The 11,829-nt window shown below is 29.0% G+C and overlaps 1 protein-coding gene across 4 annotated transcripts; it reads right to left on the bottom strand.

Annotated features, from left to right (window-relative positions):
- On the bottom strand, positions 1–7,885 carry LOC134831403 (uncharacterized). Of its 4 annotated transcripts, none has more exons than XM_063845125.1 (7): positions 7,794–7,885; positions 6,807–7,258; positions 1,842–2,504; positions 1,710–1,787; positions 836–973; positions 676–772; positions 1–602 (listed from the first exon to the last, which is right to left on the bottom strand). In XM_063845125.1, the coding sequence occupies exons 2-7, from the start codon at positions 6,970–6,972 to the stop codon at positions 449–451; spliced, it is 1,296 nt and encodes a 431-aa protein (XP_063701195.1). In that variant the 5' UTR covers positions 6,973–7,258; positions 7,794–7,885; the 3' UTR covers positions 1–448. The 4 variants fall into 4 exon arrangements, with proteins under 4 accessions (XP_063701195.1, XP_063701197.1, XP_063701194.1 ...); XM_063845127.1 differs by having other exon boundaries at positions 7,803–7,885; XM_063845124.1 differs by having other exon boundaries at positions 7,807–7,885.
- Between the last annotated feature and the right edge of the window lie 3,944 nt (positions 7,886–11,829).

Raw genomic sequence — 11,829 nt, 5'->3', positions numbered from 1 at the left:
ATTGTAATTTTAATATTTCTGTAGATGTAAGAAAAATTATAATTTTTGAGCGATAAATGTCTTGAACGAATTTTGAGCGTTTTTTCTATTTTCTCGAGGACAATCAATCATTTTCATATTTAAACTTAATTTACTTTAAAGCGATAGTGAGGATATTTATTTCTTTTTCCTATATCGATGGAAGAAAAGATTCAAAGGTAATATAAATGCAAATGGATATCAAATAAAAATTGTTGGAGGGTTGTGTGTTAAAACACTTCTTTCGATATTTTTAGTTTTTTTTTCTATCTTGGGGTGAACAAATATAAAATATTTAAAGAGAAGAATAAATTTATCTATCTAAAAATGTGTGAAACAGAGAGAAAGAGTTCATAAAAATTCTTTTCGGTATCTAAGAAAACTTTATCACAATATCAGGTTTTAGTTCCGTCTGATATGCTCCGCTTTCTTATCTTCCAATGTTAACTGCCTCGTCAGCCATGCCAAGTTCCTCGGTGGCAGCTTTGTCGCCCTTTTTCTTCTTCGAGTACCACATAAAGAGAATGAACGACGTAAAGTTTGTGATGACAACCAAGTAAGCAAGGTAATATCCGTATCCAAAACTAAAGCAAAATCACAAAATTCATCAAAATATTTTTTGGGTAATTGAAAGAGGAAATTATCACAAAACATTACCTGTTATTTGATCCTTCGGGAAAATTGAATGATAAATATTCTTCCTCGTACTCTACGGCAGCTGCCATGACTGTAACCACTACGAAACCCGTTGCCGCTGCAAAAGAGGTGATGATGGATTAGAATTTGATGGAAATATTTATTTTAAAAACTTTCTCACCTGAAATGAAGTGAATTCCTCCGGCGAGTCGCTTGAACATGTATCTCGGGTTGCGGAACGTGTAAATGGAGAAGAAGAAGCCCATTATCATGACCATGACGGTGATGATGGCGAAAGATGCCTCAGATCGGTTGTAATCTGTGATGAGAAAAAAATTGTGAGTATTTTGAATTTATATTTTTTTTTGTCGAATTTCAAGAATTTTTTATGATAATATTAATTGATATCTGATCGATTTTTTATGAAATAAGTTTATCACCGTTTTGACCCACGAATGGTGATAAATTTTTCAAATCAATTTTCGAATTATTTCAAAACTCAAATTGAATAAAAATTCATTCTAAAGATGATTTCCATCAAAATTTCCTTGATTTTTGAAGAAATAAAAAAAATTTTTTTTCAAGACCGTTTTTTCGAAAAAGAAGAAAAACGGTCATGAGATTTTTCAAGTCAAGTTTTAATCAACTTTTAATGGATTTCGAAGCAAAAATTGAATAAATATTCATTCTAAAGATGATTTCCATCAAAATTTCCTTGATTTTTGAAGAAATAAAAAAAAAAATTTTCATGACCGTTTTTTCGAAAAAAAAAGAAAAACGGTCATGAGATTTCTCAAGTCAAGTTTCAACAAACTTTTGATGGATTTCAAAGCTAAAATTAAATAAAAATTCATTCTAAAGATACTTTTCATTAATGTTTGGTCAGTTTTTGAAAAAAAAAACAACTTTTCAACCCACCACAGACCTATGTTCGAAATTATCACTCAAACATATATCATTTCTCAAAATTAAGTGTCGTATCTTTGACATTTATTAACGCTTTTTTTCAGCGAGACTTATTTTTATCTCAGAAAAAATAAATGCGGCATGCTTACCTATAATTACATCATCGATAGATGGGTCAGCGTCGATTTCTTGGTCTGTCGGGAACATCTGGCACCATTTGCAACGCTCTAAAAAAATTAAAAATCAAAATTTCTTTCCGGCATTACGCGATAAAAGCTTACTAAATGGCCGATATTCGTAACCGTTGGCGACACATTTGCTCTTTTTCGGCGGTCTCGGTGGCTGAATGAGGATTTCTTGACCTTGAGAATTCACAATTCGCGCACTAATGCCAAGAGCTTTGGCATACGGGCCGAGCAAATAAATGAGATTCGGTTTTTCCATCCATCCCTCGAACAATGCGTTATTTAGTTTATCCGGCAACAAGATGTGCACATTTGTGCTATTGAGAACAATGGTGACTAATGTGCTGCCGGGAATGTCGTCGACGGCTTTCAGGTCGGTGGGATTAACGAAGATTTCGTCGTCGCGCGTTATCTCCGGCAAATCGGCACTTTGTTCCTCGAACGTTTCGCGGTACTTGACAAAATCATCGTCATTTGTCACCCAAGTGGCAAAAAGTACTTTGCGAAGTGTCTCATTAATCTCCGTTGAGTTTTGCAATTCCTCCGTGTCCATTTGTATAAACTCCTGAATGTACGCCGATTGGCTGACGTTCTGTTTGAGTGCCTCGATGCGGGCGGCATTTGTGGCAGAGACATGCGTAAAATTGCGGGCGACGGCAGACGCGTTGAGGGCCACCGGCGTCATGGCGTAACGACAAACTTTCCAGATGCCCGAGTGCGACGACAGGAAAAATCGACGCGTTTGTGGGATGAAAATTCCTGCAAACAAGAAAAAAAATATTATTAGCGATTTTTCATCCTCATTAACGACAAGCCCGGATTAAATCAAAAGCACACAAATCATTTTGTCATTTAACACTTTTGAGAACCACTTTAGCCGTAACCTCTTAAGAAGATAAACTTTTCGTCTTCTGCAATACTTTGCGAACAAGTATTAATTTTGATCTGAGAGCGCTAAAGATAAGCATAAATTATAACAAAGTTTAGGCGTATCAGCAAATACGAGAAGGAGAAAACTTTCAAGGATCCCAATAATAATCATTTATATTAATTTCCATCTCACATTCCGTCACACAGCTTTTATTTTTTTTGTGCCGAGAATGAAGGTACCGACGATTTTTGCAAATGGTTTTCGGTTAAATAATTTGTAAAAAATTTTTTTCTGGTACCGGAAGAAAATTTTCTTTTAATTTAAAAAAAAATAATTCTGTTATCAGCAGATAATTTTTTAAATTTTTTGTTTAATTTTTCGATTTTTTTTAATTTTAAAATTTTAATTTGTGCATTTTTGATGAGAAAAAATTTAAAAAAAAATTTTTTTGAAGTACCTTAGATTTTTTTTGTATCGTATTAAGAATTTATTTTAAAACAAGTTTCTTACTCAGGAATATTTAATCAAATTTAATTAAACTTTTGGAATTTTTTAAAAATTATAAAAATGTTCAAAAGAATTTTTCACTCAAATTTTCCTGTTTAAAGTTTAATGAAAGAAATAAGAAAAATATCAAAAATAATTATTTTCAATTAAAATCTGGACTAAAATAATTTTTTAATAAATTATTTAGGATAAAAATAATTTTCAAAATGTAATTTCTTAAAAATTAATTAAATTTTATTTTTTTTTTTTAAATTTATTTTCTGAATAAAAAAATTTAAAAATTTTCCGAACCCAAACTAAAAATTTCGTTTTATAAATTAAACGGGTTGGTATTTAAAGAAAAGTTAGTTTGTTTAGCTATTTATAAAAATCAAATACCCATTTTTTGTCAAATCGGTTTTGGAATCTTTAATCAAGAAAACGACAAGATGAGCGACAAGAAAATGACTGCTTTAAGGCAATGCGGCAGCAATATCTATTAATTTTGGTATCAAATTTATTTGTCTCTTGTTGTTCATTTCTGCCGCTTGGATAATTTCTTCTACTCGATTTCGACAAAATGAAATTACATGAGAAATTTCTTACGGTGTATTTTTGGCATCATAAAAAGATTTAAAAAGATTTTTATTGTCATGTGTTTTGAAGCGCATTTACGGATTAAGAACGATGAAAAATACCTGTCTGTCCGTAAAATTTTATTTAAATAAAAATTTTTAAGGCAAATATAATTGAAAAAAAAATCAAAATTTTTTTGGCAAAATTTAACCTTATTTGAAATAATTTTTAATTAAATATTTAAAAAAATATTTAAAAAAAATTTTTTCTTTAAAAAATATTTTTTGAAGAAAATTTTTTATTTTATTTCAAAAAATACAATTAAACTTATTTTCATTATTTATTTATTTTTTTTTTTTTCTAAAATAATTTAAAATTTATTTTAAAATGTTGCTTGCCTTACGATAGAAATATTCATAAAAATAAATTGAAACAGCTGAATCAATTTTCAGTAAATCAAAAATTTATTTCTGTCATTTTCCGTTAATACTCAATATTTTAGAAAAATTAAAATTTCATCAACAAAAATGTTATTTTCTTGTAACTTTGAACATAAAAACTGTTTTAACCGGAAAGTAATTTTCGATGTTGTAAAATGCGCTCTTTGATCTCTTAAAAAAAAACACAAAAAATATTTTTGTCACAAATTTAAAACTAGCTCTAGGCACGAATTATGTACAACCACACTCGAGACATAACGACGATGAACAATGAAATTACGACATGGCAACCTGTTGTAGCTCATAAAACCAAGTACCTACTTAATGAATCACTCATATTTTATTTTTCACAGATTTTTTTCGAGAGACGAAGAGAATGAGCAACCAACAAAAAAAAATCCAATTAAATTTAACATATTACAATAATTAACGACCATTAATGACGATGACGAGGCCACCACTGACGAAGCACAACAAAAAAAAGTTGATGACAGCGTTCCACGCGCCTGATTTCACCACGTGCGAGTTAAAAGAAAAAATTAAACGCGGAATTGTGTGGCTTTAATTCCCTGCGTTGTGCGTGGTGCCATGGAGGAAAAAACAAAACCTCGACAGAAACTTAATAATAAAAAGTTTCCTGTTCAAATAAATTTTCCGAGAAGTGATTGTTTGTTTTTCATTTTTATGCAAACGCAAGCAAAACAAACACAACTTTTTTTTTTGCCGTCTCTCGTGTCTTTTCAGTCTCAAAGGTTTTTTTTTGTGTCGCTTTGAAGTTGCTCGGTGAAGTGAAACCATTTTTAATTCGGGTTTTAAAAAATTCCTTTCAAGGATTTTTCTTTTCTGAAATTTAGTCAGTAAAGTAAATAATTATTTTTTTTTCTTCCGCTGCATGAATATTCATAAAATATTTTGAGGATATGTGATATCTCAACAAATGTAATGAATGTGCCTGCAGAAAAGTCACAAAAGTTTTCGTTTTTTTCTAAACAAAGAAGTTTATCAGATTTAAAGAGCCATGGGGGTATCATTCAAATAAACGACTAAAATTCGGTATGATGAGAAAAGTTGGTCTTTATAGGTCAAGAAATACGTAGTTTAAGACTTTTCTTCTTCAATACCTCTCGATCATTTTCAATCAATATTCATGTCATTCAATGAAACCACAAAATTCTTTTGATCTCTTATAGTTACCGGCATGCTGTTATAAAAATGTCCCATAACTTTAATAGTATTTTTTATAGAAAGGATGAGATTTTTTTACATCTTAAAAGAAAAAAAAACAAAAAAAAAATATTTTTTGATAAAACAGATTTAAGGCTTGCTTTAAGCGCATTTTTTTAAATAAAATATCATATAAAAAATAATAATGTTTAAATAGATCAATGAATTTAATTTAATTTAAATAACAGATTTTTTTAAATCTAATTTTATTTAATAAATATTTTAAAAAAATAATTAAAAATAGTTTATTTAAATAAACTAAAAGTTTTTTATAAAATCTTAATTTTTTTGAAAATCACAGGTAAGAATAATTAATACCCAATGATAAAATGACAATTTTTACATTTTTAGGACAAAATTTTATGGAAATTGTATCAAATATATTTTTAAAAAAATTAATAAAAATAATATTGTAATTTTTTATGCTTTAATTTAGTCAAAATTTATAATTTAAATGTTCAAATATTTAATTTAATTAATTTTTTTTTACATTGAAATGAAATTTTTGATTTAAGATTAAATTCGATTAATTAAAAATGTAAAAATTAGAACTTTATCTGAAAAATTAAAAATTAATGAAATTTGTTGAATGCCCTCCGTAATACATTAAAATTGAAAAAAAAACATGTAAAAGAAATAGAATACGCCATTAAAGAAATTATTAAATTTTTGATTGATTTTTTTTTTTGACTGTAAAAACAAAATTAATTGTTTTTTTTTGTTTCAAAAAATCTTTAAAGTTCGTTAATTTAAGTTATTTTGTAAATTATTCAAAAGTATTTTTTTTTTAATTTTATATTAATAGTTACAAGTTTTTTTAATAGATTTAATTCAATTTTTTATGAAAAATTTTTCAAATAAATTTCAAATATTTTTTAATCAAAACTAAAAAAAATATTTTTATCATAAAAAAAAGAATTCCTTAAAAATTTTCAATAATAAACGGAGAATATTTTTCTACTAAACAAAATGCTCTAAAAACGACAAGAAAAGCGAAGAAAAAGAAAAGAAAAAACCTAATAAGAAGTTGATTCTGGGTCAACCATATCTGTCACAACTCTACTCGAACACATACCGTTTTGCCGATAAACGATGATAAAAATCATTAAACTAATACAATTTCGAACATGACAAAACTTTTCTTCACCAGACTGTCGTTAGACGACGTCGACACCGACCCGTAACAGCAATATGAGTGCAACGTGTTGCTCGCCTACTCCACTAATAATAAAATAATATCAAACTCATACGATTTCTGTTATAGCGTGCATTCAGTTCCTTTTTCCGAGTTAGAAATAAAATATATAATAATAAAAATGTCGATAAATGAAGAAAAATACGGATATTCGATATACCACTTAAATTATATCTCGAACGTACATTTTTTCTCTTGTTCACAATTTTATTACGATTTTTTTTTATTTTGCATTTTCTTTGCATTTCATTATGTTTTTTTTTACGTACCATTGCCACCTGTTACCATAAACCAATGATCTGTCGATATCGCCACAATCCACACGATGAGACCGATGCCGACAGCTGCCGTACATCCTAGCAATACGCGTCGTTGAAAAATATATTCTCCAAGTTTGAGTTTTCGCTCTTCTTGTCCTAATGAAGTTGTTGACATTTTTGCGTGGATTTTTTTTCTCGTTTCTTCTGATCCTTTTATGTTCAAATATTTTCACTTTTTTTATTATAATTTTTTTTTATATTTTTTTCCTCAAACGGGAATTTTTCTGAATAAATTCTCAAAATTTTCCTCTTTTTTTTCTTCTTGTTTACTTTTTATTCATTTCTTTTTCATTTTCACTTTTTTTTCCTCAAAATATATAATAAAAATAGATCTCAGTCAGACTCAGAACGGACGTGTCATTTTATGAAAGGTATGTATTCATCACTCTCGGTTGTGTTCACTGTGAAAGAAAATAAAAAAAAAATGAAAATCTCTTAGAGATGACAAACAATAGGTTTCACTGAGCCAGTTAAAAATGAACACGAACGCTTATTATTATTATTATATTGCGATGAAGAACGAGAGAACAATCACCGCAAATGACAATCAAAGTAAAATGTATTTCGTACAACACCTTCTTCTTCTTCTTTTGCTTATAATGATCACCATCAACGACGTCATTAGGAAAATTAAAATTTTTTCTCGAGATTTTTCTTGATTGATTTTTGATTGGACTTTATTGTTTCTTGATTATTATTTTTTTTCTTTCGACGTAATGAAAGAAAATTATATAAAATTTTCTTTTCTTGATAAATTATTTTTTTTTAATAAATTACAAATATTTTTAATAAATTTTCTAAAATTGATCAGCTCATTCTTTTCTCGTTAAAACAAAAGAAAAATTTAATTTCTTACACTAAAAGTCACGACTTTCATCGTTTTATTATTATCTTCTTCTATTTTATTATTATTTTGTTTTTATTTTTTTTTCGTACAATAGGTACCTACGGTGAGAGCACACGTTTTCGCGTCGTCGTCAAACGGACCAAAGCGACAATTCTTCGCGACAATCCGTACGAGTTCGAGGTCTATCACAAACTGAAAGTCTGTTTTCAATTTTCATTTATTATTTGTCAAACAGCACTCGCTCACAAACTGAACATCTGAAGTGAGTGTGTTGTTATGGGAGTACTTGGCGCTACGACATCGCCGGTGTACTAGAGCGTGTTGGGCACCTACAGATGGGAAAATGTGTGTTTTTCTCGCGTATACATGGGATTGAGTGTCGATATTACGTGTAGGAACAAACATATTAAAGGAAAATCTGTAAGAAGAGAAATGTAGTGAAGTAGGATGAAAATGAAAGATAATGTTGGATAGGGTGCGTCGTCGATGAAATCTCATGGGGATTTGTGTTTTTGGGAAGGGATTCGAACATATGGCAAATTTATGCAATTTATGACTCATGTTTTTGGGACATTGAATATTTATTATTTTTGTAGTTCTTGAATTATTTCAAAAGTTAGAAAATTATTGAATTAAAAAAATCAAGAAATTTCATTAATTTCTTTTTTTTTAATTTCTGTAATTAAAATAAAAAGAAAAAGAAATTAAAAAAAAACATTTAAATTTACCAAAATTTTGAAATACGATCAAAAATTTTAATTCACAAAAAAATATACTAACCAATTTTATTTGAGAATAAATTTAATTATTTTACTTTTTGTTATATCAGAATTCTGTAAAAAATAAAAAAATATTAGAACGCTATTTTTTCATAAATTTTATAGTATATTTTATAGTATAAAAATGAAATTTTTAACTAAAAAAATTCTAGTTTATTTTAATTTCGTATTTTAATAGAATTTTAGCCATAAATTAGAAAAAAATCTTAAATAGGTACCCAGTGGGGTAAAGTTTGCTAAAATATTTTTTTAGATAAATTTAAATTTTATGTTTTTAATTTTAATTTTATGTTATGTTAAAAATTTAATGTTAGAAAAAATTGTAAAATTTAATATTTTTTTTTTATTTTTTTTTTTAATTAAAAATTTTTTATTTTATATTTTTTTATCGATCATGAATTTTTCTATTATTTTTTTTAAAACTTTTTATTAATTATTTTCATTTCCCCTTGATTTTTCCACCATTATCGGAAATTAACTAATACACATTTAAAAAAAATATTAAAAATCAATTTTTCTGCATACAAGAACTTTTCGATAAAATTAATTTAAAAAAAAATGTTCAACTTGACACAAAAAAAATTCTTCTCTCACTCTCTCTTTCAATTTTCAATTAACTTTAAAATCGCCACCTAGCCGCTTCTAACTGCCTATAAATAAACTCTAGCGCCGCACAAACACAAAGATTATCCACGCATCTCTCGCTCTGTCTATACATTGTATCGCAAGTGAAAAATGATCGAGTCAGGTCGGAATGCATGCAGCTCGAATCAAACAACATCTCAACATGAAATTTATTACAACATTAAATAATCCATCATCAAATATATATGTTTCTTGACATCTCCATTAATGAAGCAATAATTAAATGTAATGTGAAGAAATGTGCAACGAGTGCTCGTAAGTGGATGTGAATTTGTGCCAAAAAGTATTCATTTAATTAAATTATTATTTGTGAGTTGTAACATCTTTTCGATGCAAAATTTTCATTTAAATTTAATATTTTCCAATTTGCAGATGAACCACCTGTTTAAAAACAAATTGCATTGCAGGAAATGTAAGCTTGAAAGCGAATGAAAGAGTAGAAATGTAAATAAACTTGAAAAGAAACTTATCCACGCAAACAAACTATGGCCACTTATCACGATACTTTTGTCGATTGTTTATCGTGGTACTTACAAAACTTGAAGTAGACGAGTTTCCATTCTTCGTCAGTCATTACGGATTTTTTTTTATGACGACAGTAATTGCGATTTTTCATCAGCATCACGAAAAATGTTTGGAAAACATGTAAAACCTTTTAGACATGTCTCGAGGACTTTTATTGATGAATTTTACTCTGTTTCATGTTTTTTTTTCTGCTACATCATGTCTCAGCAACAAATATTTAATTGCCCATTAAGTTTCGAGAGTGTGTCACATGTCATCCCATTAAAGATAGATTAAGAAAATTTTTAGTGGCAAGTATCTGGTTACGGAAACGATAAAAATGCATGGAACGTGCAGCAAATTCCGGTAAGTTTTTTTAGGCTGACTTTCTTTGTAAATATTTTTGCTAAATTCCTTAGAAAATATTAATCCACTTGACACCGAAGAAATTACGACCCATTTCTTGTCATAATGTCATTTAAATCATGCGCAAAGTGACATTCTCCTCAACACTTTCGTCTGCTAAGAGAGGCACCCAAACAAAAATCCACAACAACTGTGCTAATAAACAAACATTTTATTGTTATTTATTTAGAAATTTATTTTAATTTTTATTAGCTGTTGATTTTGTTTGTTTTTTACTCGTTTGGCAGTGACAGACGTGGAATCGCACAATATTGAACACTTTCTCAATTTTTTTTTTTCGCAGTTTGTCGAGTTTTCTTAGTGATTTGTATCTTTTTTAATGTACTAAGTACAAAGAAACGTGTTGAAAATATGCGTTGAAACTATTAATAGACTCGTAGAGTAGATGCTGAGAAGCCGATAGACAACCACATGTTTGAATTTTCTTTAAGACGGGTTTATGCATTTTGTGCATTGAAATTTGAAAAAAGGCGCCAAAGTGGATTTTTTGTCTGTTTGGGGATATTTGACTTTTTTTTCTATAAACTTCAAAATTGTCAAGAAGAGAAAATTTTAGAATAAACATAAAGATTTATCGTATTTTATATTAGAAACGACCTGAAAAGGCCCTGGGCATTTTTCAGGAAGAAAAATAAAACAGTACGAAGTTTAGCTTTTTTAATATAAGAAGTTCTTGGAAGACAAAAGGATATTTTATCGGCAATTTCAGTAAACGAAATAAATAGTCCACCAACACACTTGAATAGAATTGTTAACAATGGCTTACTGCGAGTTAACTTAAATCGATGCAGCATTTGGGAAAAAATGTTAAATTAAAAAACATAGTGAGTGAATTGTGACTGAAATGGGTCGCAAAAGAACATCTTACTAATTGATAAATGACTTCAATATAATTAAGTGTGTGAAGTATGTAATTTTGACTGCTAAAGTTAAAGACAAATTCGGACAAATTGCAAGGTGACTAGGGAAGTATTTTGTCTTACAATAGTTAATCACGGCTATAACGGTCTAAATGACCTCCCTGCCAAGTTTCACGAATTTATTTCAACGCCTTCACCAAAACTACCGACAGAAGGAAGCGTGAATCGAACAATTTTTGCATTTTTACGCACTTTGAAGACGCTGCGGCGCTCCGTAGCTCCCCAAAGGTAAAAGTTTCGAGTGTGAAACATTCAGCAGGGACCATTTATGGTCTAAATGACCTCCTTGATGAATAACGATCATGACGAATAAACAGGTTCCTCTCATGAAAACTGCAAAATTGAAGTTTTTGTCATTTAAAGTGTCGAAAAAGTGGCACTACCTTAACCTTTTTGCGTCATGATGCGTGTTGTATTTGGTTGTCGGCTGCGAAGACCTCTCAGTAGGTTGATTTTGGCCATCAGGTTCTCTGGGTTTTCCATTACCTCGATTGTACCGGCGTATGCCATTCAGGTTCGTTTCAATAACGAACAGCTAGAGCTGAATTTGTTGGTATTGATCAGCTTTATTTAGGTTCCTGGCTGTGGATGGTGATATTGTCTCGTTAAGTGTAGTGAAAGAAATGAGAGACGAAACTTTGAATAGTATGTGAGGGCTGAGTTGATTAAATTCAACTTTCAGAAATCAAATTTGCTTGAGTTTGCGACTTTTAAGTAAACTTTTAAAATATTTTATCTTTAAAGACAGTCTACTAAAGCTACATTTTTTATTATCAGTTTTGCCTGCTTTAATACTTTTTAGAAAAGAGGTAAAATAATAATTTTCTGGTATATAAAAATAAAATTTCCAA

The sequence above is a fragment of the Culicoides brevitarsis genome, chromosome 2 (genome assembly GCF_036172545.1).
Source record: "Culicoides brevitarsis isolate CSIRO-B50_1 chromosome 2, AGI_CSIRO_Cbre_v1, whole genome shotgun sequence".
In the NCBI taxonomy this organism is placed as follows: domain Eukaryota; kingdom Metazoa; phylum Arthropoda; class Insecta; order Diptera; family Ceratopogonidae; genus Culicoides; species Culicoides brevitarsis.
Note: the sequence above shows the minus strand (reverse complement) of the source record. Positions and strands in the feature narration are given on the sequence as shown.

Excerpts from the sequence above, each read along its gene's own strand:
- LOC134831403 (XM_063845125.1), bottom strand. The coding sequence starts at position 6,972 with ATGTCAACAACTTCATTAGGACAAGAAGAGCGAAAACTCAAACTTGGA. Across the intron at positions 1,788-1,841 it reads TTACGAATATCGGCCATTTA|AGCGTTGCAAATGGTGCCAG; the intron begins GTAAGCTTTTAT and ends TAATTTTTTTAG. Across the intron at positions 603-675 it reads CCCGAAGGATCAAATAACAG|TTTTGGATACGGATATTACC; the intron begins GTAATGTTTTGT and ends ATTTTGCTTTAG.